This window comes from Euphorbia lathyris, chromosome 1, assembly GCF_963576675.1.
Source record: "Euphorbia lathyris chromosome 1, ddEupLath1.1, whole genome shotgun sequence".
Lineage (NCBI taxonomy): Eukaryota > Viridiplantae > Streptophyta > Magnoliopsida > Malpighiales > Euphorbiaceae > Euphorbia > Euphorbia lathyris.
The window spans coordinates 121,443,124-121,465,627 of NC_088910.1; the positions used below are offsets into that span (position 1 = coordinate 121,443,124).

A 22,504-nucleotide genomic window follows, 5' to 3' on the forward strand; every position below is an offset into this window, starting at 1 on the left:
CGAAGCCAAAACATCACAGGCCCTCAAAAGACAAACAACCTATGTTTTCCAATATGGCTTCCATGATTAACCATCTCACCACTGTCCCGGAGTATTCTACAGACTCCTCAGAAGGAACATCTGAAGATCTTCCTTCAGAACCTGATGCTGATATTACTGATATTACTCAGATACTCATGGCTGATGAACAACATTCTTCTGCACCAACCCCTGGTGTGACAGAACCCACAGTTGAAGAACCAGCTGATGAAGATTTTATGTTCTATGAAGAACCTAAAACTACCAAGCCAACATCTGGTCCTTGGTTCACATTTGATCATCTCCCTCCTCATCGATGGCGAGACCATCTCCATGAAATGGCAGCATGGATAGATTTGCAAATGACTAAACAAGATGTCACCATGAAGGAAGTGCTAACTGAATTTGTCTCCCGGTTTACCGGCACGCTTCGAGAATGGTACCAAAGTCTTGGACCATACAAGATGGCCGCCTTTCTCAATCTTCCAACTGCTAGTCATGCTCTGGGAGAGATCCATCAACAGTTCATCGGCGATCCTAAAAAATATCACAACCAGATGAAACAAGAATTCTTTGATATGAAATGCTGCTCTTTGAAGAAAAAAGATCTAGACTTTCATTATCAAAGAATGGTGAAGAGGTACTACATGCTAAATGGGTATAATGATCCGAATCTTCGGTACACTTACATTGCCTCTCTACCAACCGAACTCCAACCAGAGTTACAACGTCTCATCACAGCTACAGGTAGAAATTTCGCCGACATCAGCATTGGGGAAATTCACCAATTCACTCTTCTTGCTCTAGAGAAATTGTGTGAGCAACAACGCCTCTTCAGCAATATCATGTCCCAAAGAAATCTTGCTCAGAAATTTTGCAACAAATCTTACCTACATATCAAGTGCAAGGATAGCAAATGTGACTGTCGTCCCTCAAAGAAGAAACACTACAGGAAGCTCTCTAAATTCCCTAATTCATATCAAGGGTCCAGACGGCAGAAACGATTCAAGTTTTTCAAGAAAGATTAAAGTGTAAAAATACGTCTAATGTTTTGGGTCAGGAGCAATATTTCCCCTAACTTTTAAAATTGTGCAATTTTACCCCTAATGTTGGAAGCCAAGAGCAATTTTACTTCTGACGTTGATAATTTGGGTCAATTTCAGAAATAATTTATTAAAATGTCTTCTCGGTCATGAATCTTGTCATCTACACTTCACATGTGCGTCATTTTATTAGTAACAATTCACAAACATATGTTGAGATGTGAAAAAAAAAATATAAATAAATATATTGTCTTTTGTACGAATTAGACAAAAAAATTCAAAAAATTCACCGAATTTATAAATATTAATCTCCAATTCTATTATTAAATTATAAAAAACATGAAATCTTTTGTTTTAGAACTAACTGATATGCAATTGGTGCAGAATAAGGAACAAAATATTTGTGTTTTATAATATTGTACCCAAATTATCAACATTATGGGTAAAATTGATTTTGGCTACCAACATTAGGAATAAAATTGCACCATTTTAGATCTTACGAGTAGAATTGCTCCTAACCCAAAACGTTAGGGGTATTTTTGCATCCTAACCCTAATAAAAACCTAAAAGATGCACCGAAAAGCTAAAACTAACAACCTAAGATAAATGCATCCTAAGCAAAGTCAAAAAAAAAAACTCTCAAATATGCCTTATCTTTTAAATTATGCTTCTAAGTATCTTAATATGAAAGAAGAGTAACTGTTAGCGAATACAGGATTCGTCGGTTCGGGGGCTAATTTTACACGTGTGTGTATAAAAAAAAAATTTGTTGCTCAATCGAATTTGTCCAAAAAAAAATCGTATATACATGTGTAATAATTTGAGTGATCAATAGCCAATTTTTAAGTACCAATGTAATTGGATTTAAAAATGGTCTAACAGTAAAAAAAAATTGAATTTAAGGATGACTTAACATGCCAAAAAAAATTTAGAATTTTAAATTTAAAAAGGGTCTTAAGACCAATTTTTGGATGCTAATTCAGCACCCATCAAAATTTATCGGTGCCGGAACCTCTCCAATTTTGTGGAGACAATAGACAAAAACTACTCATGGTCATTGTGGTTCCGGCGGTCCGAGAGAGCCGGCCCCCTGCCTTGAAATTTGAGGTAATTGTAAAATAATACTTATTTGGCATAACTGAACAAACTTGCTTAATCGATAACTTTTTAAATAATTTGAATCAACATTTATTAAGTTCCTCTATACAAACTGGGTATTGCTATATATCGCATCCAAATTCTTTATCACCGCATCTATTGGACAATTTTGCCCTTGACATAAAAATTTTGTCAAAATTGGGAAAAAAAAATTTTGAAAGAAAATTCAAAATTTAGCCTAAACGGATGCGGCATACCATTCCCACCATGGTGGAAACGGATGCGGCATCCGTTCCCGCCATGCCACATCCGTTCCCATCATGGTGGGAATGGTATGCCGCATCCGTTCCAGCCATGGTGGGAACGGATGCGTCATCCGTTCCCGCCATGGGTCGGGTGGTACGCCGCATCCATTCCCGCCATAGTAGGAATTGTATGCCGCATCCGTTTAGGCCAAATTTTGAAATATGCAAAATTTTAAAATTTTTAGTGATGAAAAATACTAAATCATTAAATTTTTTGTTACGAAAAATTAAAAATTCTCCAATTTTTTGTGCCGAAAAATGCAAAATCCTCGTGAAAAATATGTATTATTTGCATGAGTTCTTTGATAAAAAGATGTAAATCTTAATGTTTCCGACTCGTAATCATCCATTTTCGGGGTTCAGATTGTCACACGTCAATTATTTTCATAATTTCAATTATTGTTGTTCGGGTTTATGATTTTGGAGAGAGAATTTTCAGTTTTTGATCAAAATTATGAGGCAAAAAAAAGTCCAAAAGAAGCGGTGAAAAAAGGAATTTGATGGCGGTATTTAGCAGCTCACATACAAACTTCTGGAAAGCCCTGTTATGAAAACAACGAAAAGACGTTATATGGAAACAACGAAAAGACGTTATATGGTTCAAGCAGGTACACAATAGACACTTCATTTTTTGATGGAACTTCCCTCACTGCTCTTGTCACAGGTTTTCTTTCTTATTCCTTTTCTACTTTCAGCTTTTGTTTGGCTTTGGAAATTTTTTAGTAGAGCAAAGTAGAAATGGTTTCTTTAGTGTTTGAGAAAATGCCACAATCAGTTATTTATTTACTTTGCAAGCCTTTTTGTCCACTTTATTTGTCTTCATGGTTGATGAAGTTGATTTAACTGCTAATTCAGTTCACCTGGAGCAATTGCCACAAATCTTGTACGCCAATCATAGTATAATTCATTGTTTAGATCTTACAAAAGTTAAGTTCTTCTGTTTTTATCACATGAATAATATCATGATGCGAAGAACTTTGCATAGCTTGTATCATATAGTGATTGATTCATGTGAACTCTTACTAACTGGCCCTTGCTTCTAGTTACCTTACATCTACCCCAATCTGAGTCACAAAATCCCTTGATCACCTTCAAGTCAGAATTTGCAGGATAGAATAAACCCATGTTCACTGTGCCCTTCAAGTATTTGACCACATGTCTGGCTGCATCCGTTCGAATACAAGTAGGACTGCTCATATATTGACTTAGCTTCTGAGTTATGAAAGCAATATCAGGCCTGGTGACTCCCAAATAAATAGACGGCCAACCAGTCTTCTAAAGCTCTCTCTAGATCTGCATATACAGGTGATGTCTCATCATCAAATTGAACACCTGAAGGGAAAGGATTGGCTACACTGTAAGCTTCCTCTAGGCTAGCATCTTTAACCAAGTCTCTAATGTATTTAGACTGAGATATAAGCGTCCCCAAGCTGATCTTGCTAATTCAACTCCAAGAAAGAACTTGGCTTCTCCCATGTCTTTAATAGTGAAAACTAGCATCCAAAGCATGCTTTGTCTCCTCTATCATAGTCATTGAAGTTCCTGTAATTAGCACATCATCTATATAAACTATGAGTTCAAGGAACTTCCCTTCTGTTTGTTTTGTGAACGAGCAGTAATCATGTATAGATTTTCCAAATCCCAATTGAAGTAGCCTCTCTGTAAACACCTTGTTCCATTGTCTTCCGGCTTGTTTCAAGCCATACAAGGATTTGTCAAGTCAACAAACCAAGTTAGGATCAGGTTCACCCTTGACATATCTTTCAGGAGGAATCTTGTAGAGCTCTTCTTCGATATAACCATGCAAATAAGCATTGTTAATATCAAGTTGTTCTATTGGCGTTACAGCCAAAACAAGAAGCACTCTAACTATTGTAATCTTTGTTATTGGGGAGTAACTGTCATGGTAATCTATACCAAACTGTTGATCATATCCACGAGCTACAGCCTTGCCTTATACCATCTGGTGCATATTTTATCTTGAATATCCACTTGGATGTAATGGCTCTCTTGCCTTGTGGTAATGAGACAAGAGTCCATGTGTTGTTCTTTTCCAGAGCTGCAATCTCTTCTGCCATGGCTTTCTCCCATTGAGGATGGCATTTTGCTTCCTGGTATGTTCTTGCTTCATTCTCTTGATCAATTGAAGCCAGGAAAGTTAGATGTGTTTCACTATATTGAATAGTGGAGTCATCATGGGTAACCTGATTAACAACAAAGTCTTCAAGCAATTTGTGAACCACCATATGTTGTATTTGGTAAATAGGACATTCTATGAGTTGGGAGGGTAAATGGACAAATTGAATGGATGAGAAATACCACTTTTATAGAGTTAAGGGGGTAAATAGGACATTTGATGAGTTGGAGGGGTAAAATGACCAATTTGGACAAATTAAGGGGGCTGGATGAGCATTAGGCCATAAATTTTGTACGAGTTTGACAAAAAAATTCAAATATTTCACCGAATTTAAAACTATTAATCGACAATTCTATTATTAAATCACAAAAAATACGAAATCTTTTTTTAGAATCAATTTACGTGCACTTGGTGCAGAATAAGAAACAAAATATTTGTGTTTTATAATACTGTTTGAAATTGACCAAATTTTTACACCTTATCGCTTTATACAATGGAAGAATACAAACTCATGTACTAACACCCTCTAAATAGCTAATAACAAAAAATACTCCTCAAACTACCTAATGTATTCTAACACCCTCATCTTGATCTTTGATCAAGTCTCTAATGTATATTTAGACTGAGATATAAACAGTCCCTTAGCTGATCTTGCTAATTCAACTCCAAGAAGAACTCGGCTTCTCCCATCCCATGTCTTTAATAGTGAAACTAGCATCCATCCAAAGCGGGCTTTGTCTCCTCTATCATAGTCATTGAAGTTCATGTAATTAGCACATCATCTACATAAACTATGAGTGTAAGGAACTACCCTTCTGTTTGTTTTGTGAACAAGCAGTAATCGTGTATAGATTTTACAAATCCCAGTCGTGTATAGATTTTACAAATCGTGTATAGACTTAATTAATATATCAAAACCAATAAGCAGCTAATTTAATTCACAAGCAACAATAAAATACAAGATAATAAGAAAAGTTAGCAATATAAAATACAAGCTAATATCTAAATTTAAATAATAAGCTGCAATACACAAGCTAAGCATAGGAAAAATTAAACTTAAACAAAGCAAGAAAAAATCCATTAGGGGAAATTATGGGAAATTTGCACCAACAATAATATATATATTAATGTTAAAGTCAAAAGCATTACTTGATGGATTAGAACAATGACATCATATTCTTGAAAATTCTTGATTCCATTCCATATTTATTTGAGGTTCCATAAGCAACTTTTACTTGTGTAATTTCAGAATCTTGAAAATGTGGATTTTTGGGTGGAAAGGGCCATCTGGGTTTTCAGCACGTTCCACTGCTGAGCAAGTCACTCAAGGGATCGATGGAACTGGCCTCACTGCTATTGTCACAGGTCTCGTTTTATCTGGATTTCCTTTGTTTATTTACTTACTATTTTGGGTAGATGTTGAAACATGTTTCTGATAGCATTTTGTGTCTGTGAATCCTTTTCTGGGTCTGATTTCAGGAGCATCAAGTGGTATTGGAGTGGAGACAGCAAGAGTTCTTGCATTCAGAGGTGTTCATGTGGTTATGGCAGTAAGAAATGTCGAAAATGGTACAAAAGTCAAAGAAGCAATACTTAAAGAAGTCACTTCTGCTAAAGTTGAAGTTATGCATTTAGATCTCAGCTCAATGGCTTCAGTTAGGAAATTTGCATCTGATTATATTTCATCTGGTCTTCCACTGAATCTCCTTATGTGAGAAACTAACTTCAAGTGTACATATGAGTTAACTGAAATTGAACATTGAGAAATAAACTTCTTTTTCTTTGTTTGAAGTAACAATGCAGGCATTGGGCTACCTCCTTTCTTGCTGTCCGAGGACAACATAGAAATACAATTCGCCACGAACCATATAGGTAAGTATGTGTTTGATTTCGTGCCTTGAAATTCGCATGAAAATGTGTTTTCTGATGTATTGGAATTGTCCTAATCTTGAGGTTCTATTGAGAAATTTCATGTTCATCTGGCAGGACATTTTCTTCTGACGGACCTTTTGCTGGACACCATGAAAAGCACAGCATGCCAAAGCAATCAAGAGGGAAGGATTATTAATGTATCATCAGAAGGTCACCGCTTTATAAGAAGTGAAGAAGCTCTTTTTGATAAGATCAATGACAATTCAGGGTAATGTTGTGCTAAACTTCTTGGATTTGTATCTATGACACTCCTTAATCTGCTGAATACATATATATACTGTAATACGGACATACAACCACATGCAGAAGTGCTTTTAGTGCTTGTACATTGATTGTCTTGTGCTGATTTGACATATAACAGCCTTCTTGGTTATGGACGATCGAAGTTGGCTAACATTTTGCATGCTAATGAGCTTGGAAGACGCCTAAAGGTACTCAGCATTTCAAATATTAAACAATTACTGGTTAGATCAATATATGTCTATGGTAGCTTTCAGATTTGCAGAAATCCATCTGGTCTCATTTAGCCAGGACTGTGCAATGTAATCACATTATTGTCTTTCCAACTTTGTAAGCCTTTTTCGTTGTGTGTTCCTCAACAGGAAGATGGAGTCAATTTAACTGCTAATTCACTTCACCCTGGAGGAGTTGCCACAAATTTTGCTCGCCATGTCAGTATCCTTGATGGTAATTCTCTTCAGTTCTAACTTTCTTGCTTCTGTTGACTGAGGTTTTTCTCTTGTTTGGATATTGCAAAACTTATGTTTTTGTGATCTTATCACATGTACTGCTAGAGTAACAACACATATCTCCTCAAAGTTCGGATTAAGACGAAAAATATTATGATCTAGATTGCATATTGTATATTGTAAGAACTTTCCATAGCTTGTATTGTATTTGGTGGGATTATGTTGTTGATTATAAATATCTTTTGCCTTGATGCAGGCATTGTGTCCCTATTTCTTAAATATGTGCTAAAGAACCTCCAACAGGTATATGCTCTGTGACATAAATTTGCACAAGTTTAAGTAATTAGAATCCTATCTCTCTATGCGGCCCAGCAATTTTCGTATACATTTTCGTAACTTGTAGGGAGCAGCAACAACATGCTATATCGCGTTGCATCCGCAGCTTAAGGGGGTCACTGGCGAGTATTTCATGGACAGTAACATAGCGAAACGAAGTTCTCTGGCTGTAGATGCAGGATTGGCAAGAAAACTATGGGATTTCAGCTTGAAATTGACCAATCCGAACTAGCTAAGTAATCAAATTAATGCGTATTTTCGTGTGTCATGTATTGTTCAGTCATGTATGCATCTCGGCCGAACTTATTGGTAGTTTCTGCATTTACTCTAAACTACTGCAGAAACTGTGTGTGTATTTTAATAGCATCTACTACATGGATAAACCAAGTTTGTGAATATGTAAGTTTGTTGTACTAATTAAATAAATGGAAGTTGTTACTTTTCATCAAATTTCTGCTCTGTAAAAACACGAATTGTTTAATTTGCAACATCAAATTAAAGCACCGATCCCTACGAGAACCTATCTTTGAGAGTCGAGCAATGAACATTTACCTCCCTAGTCCAGAGTACTGATCTCTCCTCGGAAAATGCTCAAACGCTGAGGCATTTCTACCTTATATTTGATCACATATGTATCCAAAAACTGCTTCCCAGTGCATGTTACAACAGAAGATAAACTTATAGTTTCCTTCACTAATCCCTTCCATTGCAAAAACCTTATAACCGACAACCTTGGCTTAATCCTTTTCTCTAAACTATAACCAAAAATTGTTGGAACTGTCACAATATCTGCAGTCTGAAAACCCATTTTGTTCACAAGAAACTCCATCATACTCGTAATCTTTTTCACTGAGACGAGCATACAACAACGATACCTTCTTATAGCCAACCAAACTTCATACTCTGAAAACCCCCAATTCTTACTAACCAGAACCAGTCCAGGATTGTCGCCAGCATTGTTGATGTTTGATGACTTCTGATTTGAATTCATTGTTGTTTTGTTTCTTCTGTTTCAGATCTCGGATTAGAAAAGCAATTTGAATCGGAATCACTATTTTCAGATCTAATTTCAGAATCACTTAATTCTTCTTCTCTTACATTACCGCTAGAATGTAACGCTTCTACATACGAGTGACGTTTCTTGGTCATGATCGATTTCAGCAACATGCATTTGTGGATCTGCCATGAGCTCAGATACCATGAAAATGGGTATTGGAGAAGAAGAAACTGATTCTCATTAGGAAAAAAAAAACTGCTGATACAAACTATTTATACAATAGAAGAAAACAAACTCATGTACTAACACCCTCTAAATGGATAATAACAAAAATACTCCTCAAACTACTTAATGTATTCTAACAGTAACATAGCTGAACCAAGTTCTCTCTGTAGATGCAGAATTGGCAAAAGAAAACAATACAATGGGATTTCAACATCAAATTGACAAATTCTAACTAGCTAAGTAATCGAATTGAGGCCTCCATTATAGGCAACATCTTGTTTTAGAGTAATTTTGTGTGTTACAATTATGTTTCTCAACTTTTCCTGTTAGTTTGTATATTCGGTTGATTTTTCAAGCAATCAAGCAAAAACGTTTCTATTTGTACTCCAAAGGGGAAACTTTGTGTATGGATATTAATGGCATCTTTTTCCTGGATAAAGTTCAGTTTTATTCTTAGCTTGTTAGTTAAATTATCCAACTCATGGTTTAGAAGAGTTAATTGGTATAAGAATGAAACATCTCTTTTCGTTGACCAAGCAATAATATATATTAGGCCTAATACATACCCAGCCCCCTAAAATTGTCCGTTTTGTTCATTTAACCCCCTCACCTTACGGGACAACCTTTTAACCCCCTAAACTCCATAAAAATGGTATTTCTCACCCCCTTAACTTGTCCAAATTTGTCATTTTACCCCTTCTCAACTCATCGAACCTATTTACCCCCTTAACTCCATAAAAGTGGTATTTCTCACCACTTATGATCCTATTTACCCTCTTAATTTCATAAAAATGGTATTTCTTATCCCTTTATAGTAGTAAAAAAAGTTGAATGGAGAAAAAACGAATAAAAAATACAAATAACAAGAACATTAATATAAACAAGTTAAATACATTATATGTAGGGATAATGTACCGAAATGGGCCTATGATTTTTGGGGAAGTATCAATTTAGGTTCCACTTTTATGGAAAACATAAATATAGGTTTAACGTTTAAAAAAAGTTATCAATTTAGGCTTCGATAACGGATTGTAAGGGGTGAAAATTACCACTTTTATGGAGTTAAGGGAGTAAATAGAACATTCTATGAGTTGGGGGGATAAATGGACAAGTTAAGGGGGTGAGAAATACCATTTTTATGGAGTTTAGGGGGTTAAAGGGTTATCCCGTAAGGTGAGGGGGTTAAATGAACAAAACGGACAACTTTAGAGGGCTGGGTATGCATTAGGCCTATATATTAATGTTAAAGTCAAAAGCATTACTTGATGGATTAGAACAATGACATCATATTCTTGAAAATTCTTGATTCCATTCCATATTTATTTGAGGTTCCATAAGCAACTTTTACTTGTGTAATTTCAGAATCTTGAAAATGTGGATTTTTGGGTGGAAAGGGCCATCTGTGTTTTCAGCACGTTCCACTGCTGTGCAAGTCACTCAAGGGATCGATGGAACTGGCCTCACTGCTATTGTCACAGGTCTCCTTTTATCTGGATTTCCTTTGTTTATTTACTTACTATTTTGAGTAGATTTTTCTGACAGCATTTTGTTTCTGTGAATCCTTTTCTGGGTCTGATTTCAGGAGCATCAAGTGTGTTACAGTAATAATTAGATGTAGTTAGTAGTTAGCATTTAAGGAAGTAGTTGGGAATAAAGTAGTTGGGAATTAATTGCTTGGTTTGTATATAAATACTTGTAATACCTTTGAGTTAAGATAAGAAAACCATTCTTTCAAATAACCCTAGTCTGGTTACATGGTATCAGAGCCAACCATTTTGGCTTAGGAAATTATCTCTCTGGGTTTGAACGGTAAACGACGGTCCGGGTTGGAAGTCGATTTTTCAAACATCTCTGTTCATCTCACCGCCCCCTCCATTGAACTCCTCTGCCGCCGATCTGTCGGGTCGCTGAACTCCGGCAACCAGAAAGGCCGCGCGTAGGGCTCACGCGCCGCTTCTTACTCCGACGCGCCGCCCACTCGCCGGCGCGTGGAGGCGCGTGGCTGCTCCGTTCGCCGCCGTTTTTCTTCTCCCGGCCTCGCCTCGGTATCTCCGGTCCGTCTGTGTGGTTAGTTTCTCGTTGTGGAAACTCCGGTCAGTCTCCTCCTTTGTGTTACTCCGGCTTGTGTTCGGTTTGTCACATTTTTCTTTCCTGATCTGATTATTTCTTTTAAATAGAGGTTGCTATATTTGCTCTACTTTATCTTGGTCCTGTTAAAATTATCTATAGCGCCTCTACTGTTGTGTTCTTTGAATTTTTGGTGGTAAGTGTCATTTGCTTGGATTAACAATGAGCGGGGAAAGTGATAAGAAAGTCATGACTGAAATTACTGTTGGTACGACTCGAATTACGGACAGGAAATTGACTGGAGTTAAGGATTACACTCAATGGAAACGTACTATTACTCGGTACATTAATAGTGTCGATTTGGGGGATCATTTGAGTAATAATCCTCCACCTAGAGATGAGCAGGGAAGTAGGAAGAAATGGATGATGGTAGACTATAAACTTTTTAATCTGATTCAGAATACTTTGGACTCTACTATTGATAACATTGTGACTCATTGTGATACTGTCAAAGAAATGTGGGAATACTTAGAGTCTATGTATGCTAGTAAACAAGACTTGACTCATATTCATAACTTGCTGTCTTCATATTATCGTCCTCAGAGAAAGGGTCGCACCTTCTTTCAATATTATAATGAATATAAGCAGATTTGTGAGGAAAAGCGAACTCGTTTTCCTATGACAGCCGATGTTAAACAGATGCAAGAGGATGATGATTGTATATTTGTTCTTGGATTTCTGGAGGGTCTTGGTCCTGAATTTGAGATAGCACGCAGCCAGATATTGACCAGTGGGACACTTCCCTCCTTTGCTGACCTCTATGGTCGACTTCTTCCCGTGTGTAGGGATATTGAAAAGACGTCTGATGTGGTGTCTCAAGAGACAATGGCTCTGGTGAGCAATGCGACACATGGAGTTCAAAGTGGTCCTCAGAATTCCACTACTCACCGTATCTCTCAAAGTGGTCCTCAAGTATGCCATCATTGCGGCAAAGAAGGACACATTAAGAAGAATTGTTGGAAGCTTCATGGTCGGCCTCAGAAAAGTAACAATCGGAAGTTTGCTCACATTGCTGCTGGTGATGGTATCCTACCATCCCCTCAATCTTCGTCTTCTACTCCTACTGTCACTATCTCTGTTGATGAATATGCTCGACTTCAGCAGCTGTCTTTTGATCATGGTGCCTCCCAGTCCATTACTACTGCGTTGGCTGATACAGGTAATCGGGTTGCTTGTCTCTCCACCTCATCCCGTAGTTGGGTTATTGATTCTGGTGCTACCGATCACATGACTGGTAACACAGGTATTCTTTCTTCTTTTGATACTAATGTTAATCTGTCATCTGTTACTTTAGCTAATGGAGCCACCGCTCCTGTAAATGGTCATGGAACTGCTCAACCTACTTCCAAAATCTCTTTATCCTCTGTTTTATGTCTTTCTCAATTCCCTTTTAATCTGTTATCTGTTAGTCAACTCACCAAAGCCCTTAATTGTTGTGTTGTTTTCTTTCCAAATTATTGCCTTTTTCAGGATCTTGGGACGAAACAGAATATTGGTAGAGGGAAACTGGTGAATGAGTTGTATGTTCTTGACTCCACTGAAGCGGTGCCAAGACCAATTGCCTGTACAAGCTCCTCTTTGTTGCAGCTTCATTGTCAGTTTGGTCATCCATCTCTTCCTGTCTTGCAGAAAATGTGTCCGAGTCTTCCAATGAACTCTATTTTGGAGTGTGAAGCATGTCAGTTTGCTAAACACCATCGAGTCCCATATTCTCCTCGAATAAATAAACATGTTGAGTCTGTCTTTGATTTAGTTCACACTGATGTGTGGGGTCCTTGCCCTATTGTTTCTAAACTTGGTTATCGTTATTTTATGACTTTTGTGGATGATTTTTCTCGAGTTACATGGCTTTATCATTTGAAGCACCGTTCATATTTATTTACTGTTTTTTGTGCTTTTCATGCTGAGATTAAAACTCAATTTAATAAAAATATCTGTATTTTGCGAAGTGACAATGCCAAAGAATACTTATCCAGTACTTTTCAGTCGTACCTTTCACAACATGGTATTATTCATCAAACGTCATGTGTTGTTACCCCACAACAGAATGGTGTAGCTGAAAGGAAGAATCGTCATTTACTTGAAGTCACTCGGGCTATCATGTTCCAAATGCAAGTCCCGAAAGTTTTTTGGGCAGATGCTGTTTCCACTACCTGTTACCTCATCAATCGTATGCCTTCCGCTGTTCTGCAGGGTCAGATTCCATACTCTATCCTGTTTCCTTCTCAATCTTTATTTTCTCTTGCCCCTCGTATTTTTGGGTGTACTTGTTTTGTACACGATATTCGTCCTCAAGTCTCCAAACTTGACCCCAAATCTCTCAAGTGTGTCTTTTTGGGATATTCTCGAAGTCAGAAAGGGTACCGTTGTTACTCTCCATCCTTGGGGAGCTATCTTGTGTCCGCCGATGTCACGTTCTTTGAGAATACGCCTTTCTTCCGTCCATCTTCCCCTTCACCCTCTTTTCCTGCTGATACATCTGATGATGATTTTTTGATCTATACTGTAAGTGAACAGGTTGTCTCTCATCCTCCTATTCGTCATGTTTATTCTAGGCGTGTACAGCCTGCGGTTATGGCACCTGCTCCAGGACCAGTCACCAATGATACCTCATCTGTTTCGGCTCCAGATCCTCCACCTTCATCTGAACCTTGTCTTGATCTCCCTATTGCCCTTCGGAAAGGTACAAGGTCTTGCACTTACCCTATCTCCTCCTTTGTTTCTTATAATGCCTTATCACCCCGTTCCAAGTGTTTTGTAGCTACCTTAGATTCCATTGCGGTTCCAAAATCCGTTTCAGAGGCTATGGCTCATCCTGATTGGCTAAAGGCAATGAAAGAAGAATTGACAGCACTCGAACAAAATCACACTTGGGACCTTGTGGACTTACCAACAGATAGGAAGAAAATTGGTGCTCGGTGGATCTGGACTGTTAAAATGAATCCTGATGGTACTGTTGCTCGGGTGAAGGCTCGCTTGGTTGCTAAAGGCTATGCTCAGACTTATGGTATTGATTACTTCGATACTTTCTCTCCTGTTGCCAAACTCACTTCTGTCCGTCTGTTCATTTCTTTAGCTGCCACTTACAATTGGGAGCTTCATCAACTGGACGTTAAAAATGCTTTCTTGCATGGTGACCTGAATGAAGAGGTTTATATGGAGCAACCTCCTGGGTTTGTTGCTCAGGGGGAGTCTGGAAAGGTGTGCAGATTAAGAAAGTCTCTGTATGGTTTGAAGCAATCTCCCCGTGCATGGTTTGGTAAATTCAGTGCCGCAGTAATGGAATTCGGCTTACATAGAAGTGCTTATGATCCCTCTGTTTTCTACTTCAGTTCTAGCTCTGGGTGCATTCTACTGGTTGTGTATGTTGATGATATCATAATTACAGGAAGTGTTGTTGCTCGGATTAAGGAGTTGAAGGAGTTCTTTGGTACTCGCTTCCAGAGAAAGGATCTTGGTCCTTTGAAATACTTCTTGGGAATAGAGGTATCTCGCAGTAAGAAAGGGATTTGTTTAAATCAGAGAAAATATTGTTTAGATATGTTGAAAGATGCAGGTCTAATTGAGGGAAAGACTTGTGATGCTCCAATGGTGCCCAATGTGAAGTTGAAGTCTGATGATGGTGATCTACTCAAAGAACCTGAGAAATACAGGAGAATTGTTGGCAAACTGAATTATCTCACAATTACCCGTCCTGACATTTCATTTCCTGTGAGTGTGGTAAGTCAATTCATGTCCTCACCTAGGACAACGCATTGGGATGCAGTTACTCACATCCTGAGGTATCTAAAGGGAGCTCCTGGACGAGGCTTGTTATATCAAAATCATGGACATCACATCGCAGAAGGCTTCACCGATGCAGACTATGCTGGAGATCTGTCAGACAGACGCTCTACTACTGGGTACTGTGTATTTGTTGGGGGAAATCTTGTTTCATGGAAGAGTAAGAAGCAAAGTGTAGTTTCTAGATCCAGTGCAGAATCTGAATACCGAGCTATGGCACAGACTACATGTGAACTTGTGTGGTTACGTCGTCTACTTGGCGAAATTGGGTTTGACCAGATAAAACCAATGAAGTTATATTGTGATAATAAAGCAGCTATCTATATTGCAAATAACTATGTGTTTAATGAAAGAACAAAGCATATAGAAGTTGACTGTCATTTTACTCGAGAGAAGTTGGAGGATGGTACAATCACAACTCCACATGTCAGAACCGGAAGTCAATTAGCAGATGTATTCACCAAGGCTTTACCAGGAACTCGAGTCAATTATATTTGTAACAAGCTGGGCATGATAAATATCTATGCTCCAGCTTGAGGGGGAGTGTTACAGTAATAATTAGATGTAGTTAGTAGTTAGCATTTAAGGAAGTAGTTGGGAATAAAGTAGTTGGGAATTAATTGCTTGGTTTGTATATAAATACTTGTAATACCTTTGAGTTAAGATAAGAAAACCATTCTTTCAAATAACCCTAGTCTGGTTACAAAGTGGTATTGGAGTGGAGACAGCAAGAGTTCTTGCATTCAGAGATGTTCATGTGGTTATGGTAGTAAGAAATGTCGAAAATGGTACAAAAGTCAAAGAAGCAATACTTAAAGAAATCCCTTCTGCTAAAGTTGAAGTTATGCATTTAGATCTCAGCTCAATGGCATCAGTTAGAAAATTTGCATCTGATTATATTTCATCGGGTCTTCCACTGAATCTCCTTATGTGAGAAACTAACTTCAAGTATATATATGCGTTAACTGAAATTGAACATTGAGAAATAAACTTCTTTTTCTTTGTTTGAAGTAACAATGCAGGCATTGGCCTACCTCCTTTCTTGCTGTCCGAGGACAACATAGAAATACAATTCGCAACGAACCATATAGGTAAGTATGTGTTTGATTTCGTGCCTTGAAATTCGCACAAAAATGTGTTTTCTGATGTCTTGGAATTGTCCTAATCTTGAGCTAGTAAATGGTTCATAAATGTTCATCTGGCAGGACATTTTCTTCTGACGGACCTTTTGCTGGACACCATGAAAAGCACAGCATGCCAAAGAAATCAAGAGGGAAGGATTATTAATGTATCGTCAGAAGGTCACCGCCTTGTAAGAAGTGAAGGAACTCTTTTTGATAAGATCAATGACAATTCAGGGTAATGTTGTGCTAAACTTCTTGAATTTGTATCTATATCAGTGTTGTTAAACGCCCTCAAGACGCTCGCCTAGGACAGGCAAGGCAGAAGCGCCTCACAACTCCCTGGGCGAGACATTCTTTTTTTTTTCATTTTTCACATGTTTAGAACTGTAAATACTGTTTTGAGAAGGAAATACTAACTTTCTGTTACTTTTTATATATATTATTACCTTTATTTTAAGTAACGTCTCACTTTGCTCGGGCGAGTGCTTAGGGTGGCGCCTTGCGGCTTAAGCAATTTGAGGTCTCATTTCCTTAAGGTGCATAGCACTTTAATAACACTGATCTCCTTAATCTGCTGAATACATACTGTAATACGGACATACAACCGCAAGCAGAAGTGCTTTCAGTGCTTGTAGAGGTATTTTTATAATGACTTTCGTGTGCTGATTTGACATATAACAGGTTACTTGCTTATGGACGATCGAAGTTGGCTAACATTTTGCATGCTAATGAGCTTGCAAGATGCCTAAAGGTACTCAGCATTTCATATATTAAACAATTAGTGGTTAGATCAATATATGTCTATGGGAGCATTCAGATTTGCAGAATCCATCTGATCTCATTTAGCCAGGACTCTGCAATGTAATCACATTATTGTCTTTGCAACTTTGTAAGCCTTTTTCGCGCCTTTTTCGCACCTTTTTCGTTGTGTGTTCCTCAACAGGAAGATGGAGTCAATTTAACTGCTAATTCAGTTCACCCTGGAGCAGTTGCCACAAATATTGTCCGCCATCACAGTTTCCTTGATGGTAATTCTCTTCTGTTCTAACTCTCTTGCTTCTGTTGACTGGGGTTTTTCTCTTGTTTGGATATTGCAAAACTTATGTTTTTGTGATCTTATCACATGTATTGCTAGTGTAACAACACATATCTCCTCAAAATAGTTTCGCTTTGGATTAAGACAAAACATATTATGATCTAGATTGCATATTGTATATTGTAAGAATTTTACAAGCTTGTATTGTATTTGGTGGGATTATGTTGTTGATTATAGATATCTTTTGCCTTGATGCAGGCATGATGTCCCTACTTGGTAAATATGTGCTAAAGAACCTCCAACAGGTATATGCTGTGACATAAATTTGTACAACTTTAAGTAATTAGTATCCTATCTCTCTATGCGGTCCAGCAAGTTCAATAGTTTTGTATACGTATCGTAACTCGTAGGGAGCAGCAACTACATGTTATGTCGCGTTGCATCCACAGGTTAAGGGGGTCACTGGCGAGTATTTTATGGACAGTAATTTAGCGAAACCAAGTTCTCTGGCTGTAGATGCAGGATTGGCAAGAAAACTATGGGATTTCAGCTTCAAATTGACCAATCCGAACTAGCTAAGTACTCAAATCAATGCTTATTTTTGTGTGTCATGTATGCATCTCGGCCGAACCTATTGGTAGTTTCTGCATTTACTCTAAACTACTGCAGAAACTGTGTGTGTATTTTAATAGCATCTACTACATGGATAAAAATCAGTTTTATTGTTAATTAGATAAATAAGTTTGTTAAGGAGGCCATACACTATGTACCTATTTGTCAATATGTAAGTTTGTTGTACTAATTAAATAAATGGGAGTTGTTACCTTTCATCAAATTTCTGCTCTGTAAAAGCACGAATTGATTAATTTGCATTATCAAATTAAAGCACCGATCCCTATGAGAACCTTATCTATCATCTAGGTTCATATATCTTTGAGAGTCGAACAATGAACATTATCTATCATCAAGGTTCATATATCTGCAGTCTAGAAGTGACCATATCTTTTCTCTGCTTTGATTCATTCAACTTGCCTGTACTCTTCAATCAGTCTTACAACCGAAACTAACTTCGGAATAGGAATTCGAGAGCAGGCTCTCCTCTCAACGGTTTGGGGTCCTGCCAATGGAAAACGAATTTGAGAATTTAGTCATCACTCATAACGAACATGAAGCGTTCGATTTATTGGGAGCTGTTGCACCCAACAATGAAAGAGCAAATGGACTAACTCTAGTCTGTCGGTTCCTTACTAACAAGTCCATCAATTTTCAGGTCATGAAGAACAGACTCGCAATGTTATGGCAACCTGGGCGAGGGATTTCTGGCAATCTATACAGCTTTGAGTTTTTTCATATTGTTGACAGGGATAGGGTCCTTGTAGGAGGTCCATGGTCTATAGACAATTACATGCTAGTGATGTCTGAGTGGAAACCTGGTGTAGCGGCGGAAGAGGTTCACCTTTATGATGTGCCAATATGGGTGCAGATCCACAACCTACCTCCAGGATCTATGTCTGAAATAATAGGAAAGCTGATTGGTAATTTTGTTGGATTATTCCAAGAGTATGATCTGAATAATAATGTTAGTATTCATCGTCAGTTCATGAGAATTCGTGTGTGTCGGAAGATACAAGGCTAACTCTGAAAAGATTAGAAGGTCAGAGAATGATTCATTTTACATACATTTCAAATATGAGAGATTAAGTTACTGCTGCTACATTTGCGGCTGAATTGGCCATACTGATAAGTTCTGCGAGATGATGTTTCGTATGCCTACAAAATTGATAGCATTCGTCGGAAATTTGATTTTAGTAGTAGTTTTTCTATTGATTGCCAGGGAAGGAAAGACGGCTTAACTGTGTTTTGGAAGGCTAAGGTTGATCTTAATATTGTTAGTTTCTCTTCTCATCATATTGATATTGGACTATACTAGGTGATTACAATTGTATTCTAGATCAGTCGGAGAAGAAATGAGGTCCTCAGTTCCATGCGAATCTTATGTCTAATTTTGTTGAAGCTATTAATTCTAATGGGCTTTTTGAGCGGGATCTTAAGCAGAGATGACATTGAAGCTGCTCTTATGCTACTCGTTGTTTGGCAGTCGGATATCCAAAGATCGGGAAGTAACTCGGAAACAATAGAAGAATGGGTTGAGGACTTTTGTGGTTCTGCAACGCAATTATGATCTTATAGACGATGTGGTGTCAGTGCAACAATCGTGTTCGGAATGAGAAATGCATTAATCCGCGATTTTTTTTTCGATTCTAGATTATTGAAAGGATGCACATATACTTGTTCGTCTTATGTCTGTTTCTGTTGGCACTATTGCTGTTGTAACTTCTTAGAAGCGTCCGGAACATGTAGATTAAAATGTAATGTTGATGCCTCTATCTTTCCTACTGATTCTGCTCTCAATCCATTCTTGTTGATGTGAATGATGTCGAGGCAATTGCTTTTAGAGAGAGTTTGTCTTGAATTTTCTCACAGGGTCTTTGGAATGTGAGTTTTGAAGTAGATGTCGAGAAGGTGATGGATAATATTCGATCTAAGATCATCTCTAATGGGAGATAGTAACTAAGGGTGCCACCTAGGACAAACTACACTCAAAAGTTACAACCCCATTAGAGTAGTTGTTATTTCACATTTTTAAAAGGGTTAAAAAACAAAAAAAATATTAAACATGAAGGATCTTATATAATATTAGCCAACTAAAACTATACCTTCTTGCTTTATTTCTTCGATTAGTGTCAGAAAAAGTATGTAACCAAATTTGGTTACATAGCTCCCTACTCCTTGGTTACAACCGATTTGTGAAAAGTTACAACTAAAATTGGTTGCACTAGAGATGCTCTAACACTTCTAATATTATAGAATATGGTGAGGTTATCATGAAGTGTAAGATCTTCTTAAGCACAGGTCTAATTGCACGGTAGCTTTTGTTCCTAGGTTAGTACATGTTATTGCTGGCAAAGTCTATTCCTATGCTAATAAAAAAAAATTAAGTTACCTTGTTGTGAGCTTTTTTGTGTAAGGATTTTGAGTAATCTTCTTAATTAATAAAGTGATATTTCTTTCAAAAAAAAAATAAAAGAAAATTTACTTTAATTAAAAATATTAATCTATAATTAATTAGACTAAAGACATAACATCCATTTTGAATCCTTAAACTACAGCTTTAAAATCAATTAGGACCCTAAACTATCAAAATTATTATTCTGATCGCTGATCCTCATTCTAAACAAAAATCTTCAACTGAGACCTCACAAAACAATTTCATATTTTCTTTCTCAAACTCATTTTGAATTAACACATATATTATTACAATCTATATCAAATAGTCATAGTTTCCGATTTTAGGATAGTATAGCAACTCAATTGCTGATTTTTGCTTAGTTTAGGGATCTAATTGACGATTTTGATAGTTTAGGATCCTAATTGATATTGAAGTTTTGGTTTAGGGACCCAAATGGGTATAATGCATGGACTAAACGAGAAAGGAAAAAGAAATAAAGCAGCCTAAGCTGGCATTGAGCGCTGGGAGGAGGGGGTTGGATCAATCTGGGTTACTCGGATTGATCACAGCCGTTAGTTTCATTAGAAACAACGGCCGAGATTAGGAGATTTAGGTTCCTATAAAATGGACCGTAATTCCACAATTTCGCCGCTCTTCTCTCGTTTTTCTCTCTAGAGCCTTCTTCGACTCTCTGATCTTCTCTCGCCCTCATCTGAACCCTAGACCTCCCTTCTAAACCCTCCGGTCATTGAATTGAACGCCATCCCCTTCCTGAAGAAGGTTTTATGGTGTTTATGGTTTGAACCTGGTTCGTTCTGTAAGGAACCCTAATCTACTGGTTTGGGTGGAAAGTGGAAACGTCTCCGTTTTCACTCAACTCTCTGCGATCGCTCCTCTCATAGCGATTCTTAGGTGAAAAAACTTGAAATCTCTCTGTTTGCGGGATCTAATGGCGCCGCAAACGAGAAATCAGAAGCGAAAGAAGTTAAATGGAAATGATTACATTAGTTGCTTACCAGATGAAATCCTTTTGATTATACTTTCTCAACTGCATCTAACAGAAGCAGCAAGAACCACCATCCTCTCCACCAGATGGAGAAATGTCTGGAAATTAATTGCTTCGAGTTTGAACATTGGTTCTTCAGAATTTATGGCTCCTACGAGATTCCTGCTGGAGACTAACACCAAAAGAGAGTCAGAAAATGACTCACAAATTTGTAAAGATCGTCTGCCAAATCCTAAGGACAGGGCAGACCAGAGCCTCCACCATTAAGTAGCTGTTAGTTCCGCTCTTTCTAGACCCCAATGTTGGATTATGTCAGTTGTTCAATATTTTAGAGTGGTGGAAAAGTATGATTTGAGGTCATAGTTCAAATTTAAACAATCTTATTTTATATAAATTTATGGTTCTATGTAGTATCCAAATCTTACTGATCCACTGCATTTTATCTAATTCACCAAATCTTGACAATTTGTCGACAAAAAAAACATGGTAACGGTTCTATATGGTATCTGGGAATCACAATGGTTCAGCTTTAAAAAATGGTAATGGTTTTCTTTATGTTTTGAGTCAAAAAAATTCTTTCTTAACTGTGACAACCACTTAACAAAATACTATCAAATCCATCAAACCACAAATTAGGTGTTTATAATTAGGGCTGTAATCGAGCTCGAGCCTGAGTCGAGCTTGCTATAAAATTAACGAGCCGGGTCGAGCCGAGCTTTGGCTTGCTCAGCTTGAACCGAGCTTCGAGCTTGTTTCGAGCCCAAAATTCTCTTTTGGACTTGGTTCATTAAGAAAATTATCTAACCATGAATTATTTATGAGTAAATTGTTAATTATATTTGTGAAGTTTGCTCGTAAATAACTTTTTAATTGTGTACATAAACAAACTCACAAACAAAGTTTGTGAATAAATAAACAAGATGCTTACAAATAGTTCATCTATTACTCATTTATTATGTTTGTGAACGAACTCATCTAATAGCAAATGAAATAATATTAAGTTTAGATATTTGTGAACTAACACAAAAATATATAGTTTTCTACAAATCTAAAATTTGTTCATAAATGTTCTAATCGAGCCTGCTCGCAAACTTTCGAGCCGAACTTTGGCCTGTTTAAGCTTGGCTCGTTTATGAACTGAGCCAGTAAATCATATTCACGATCGGTTTGTTTACAAATCAAACCGAGTCGAGCCGAACTTTTATCGAGCCGATTATCGAGCGGCTCATGAGCGGCTCTACTCATTTACAGCCCTATTTATATTTAACCCTGCAAATTTTATGCATAAAAGTGATTTTCCTTTGGATACATTTGTGTGTAAAAAAAATGACTTAGTATTTTAGTGTGGAAAATATGGTTTTACGTATTATATATAAATTATATTTATTTGTTATTTTAAGTTAGGTTTATATGTTTGTGAAAAGTTATTCCTGTTTCATTTTAATTGTCTTTCAAGGTTTTTACTCAAATATTAAGAAACCTATTAATTAGCCTAAAAATAGTTAAACATTACCTTATTACTCTCTTACAATTAATGTTTAAATTTCTAATTTGAAATATAAAAAATTTTCTCAAAACGATAGTATATTCCGAAACAAAATATTTTGGTTCTTTCTTTCATATATTTGAGTCTAAATA

General features: G+C 37.2%; 2 protein-coding genes across 2 annotated transcripts; both read left to right on the forward strand.

Annotated features, from left to right (window-relative positions):
* The first annotated feature begins 3,023 nt into the window (after window positions 1-3,023).
* On the forward strand, window positions 3,024-8,780 carry LOC136210820 (short-chain dehydrogenase TIC 32, chloroplastic-like). The gene is made up of 9 exons (XM_066002237.1): window positions 3,024-3,128; window positions 5,851-5,966; window positions 6,081-6,312; window positions 6,394-6,473; window positions 6,588-6,741; window positions 6,895-6,964; window positions 7,136-7,220; window positions 7,479-7,525; window positions 7,626-8,780. The coding sequence occupies exons 2-9, from the start codon at window positions 5,861-5,863 to the stop codon at window positions 7,788-7,790; spliced, it is 939 nt and encodes a 312-aa protein (XP_065858309.1). The 5' UTR covers window positions 3,024-3,128; window positions 5,851-5,860; the 3' UTR covers window positions 7,791-8,780.
* A 1,275-nt stretch (window positions 8,781-10,055) lies between these two features.
* LOC136214556 (short-chain dehydrogenase TIC 32, chloroplastic-like) lies at window positions 10,056-17,601 on the forward strand. The gene is made up of 8 exons (XM_066002882.1): window positions 10,056-10,258; window positions 15,386-15,620; window positions 15,702-15,781; window positions 15,896-16,040; window positions 16,478-16,565; window positions 16,758-16,842; window positions 17,109-17,155; window positions 17,261-17,601. Exons 1-8 carry the CDS (start codon window positions 10,153-10,155, stop codon window positions 17,423-17,425), a joined length of 951 nt encoding a protein of 316 aa, XP_065858954.1. The 5' UTR covers window positions 10,056-10,152; the 3' UTR covers window positions 17,426-17,601.
* The last annotated feature ends 4,903 nt before the right edge of the window (window positions 17,602-22,504 follow it).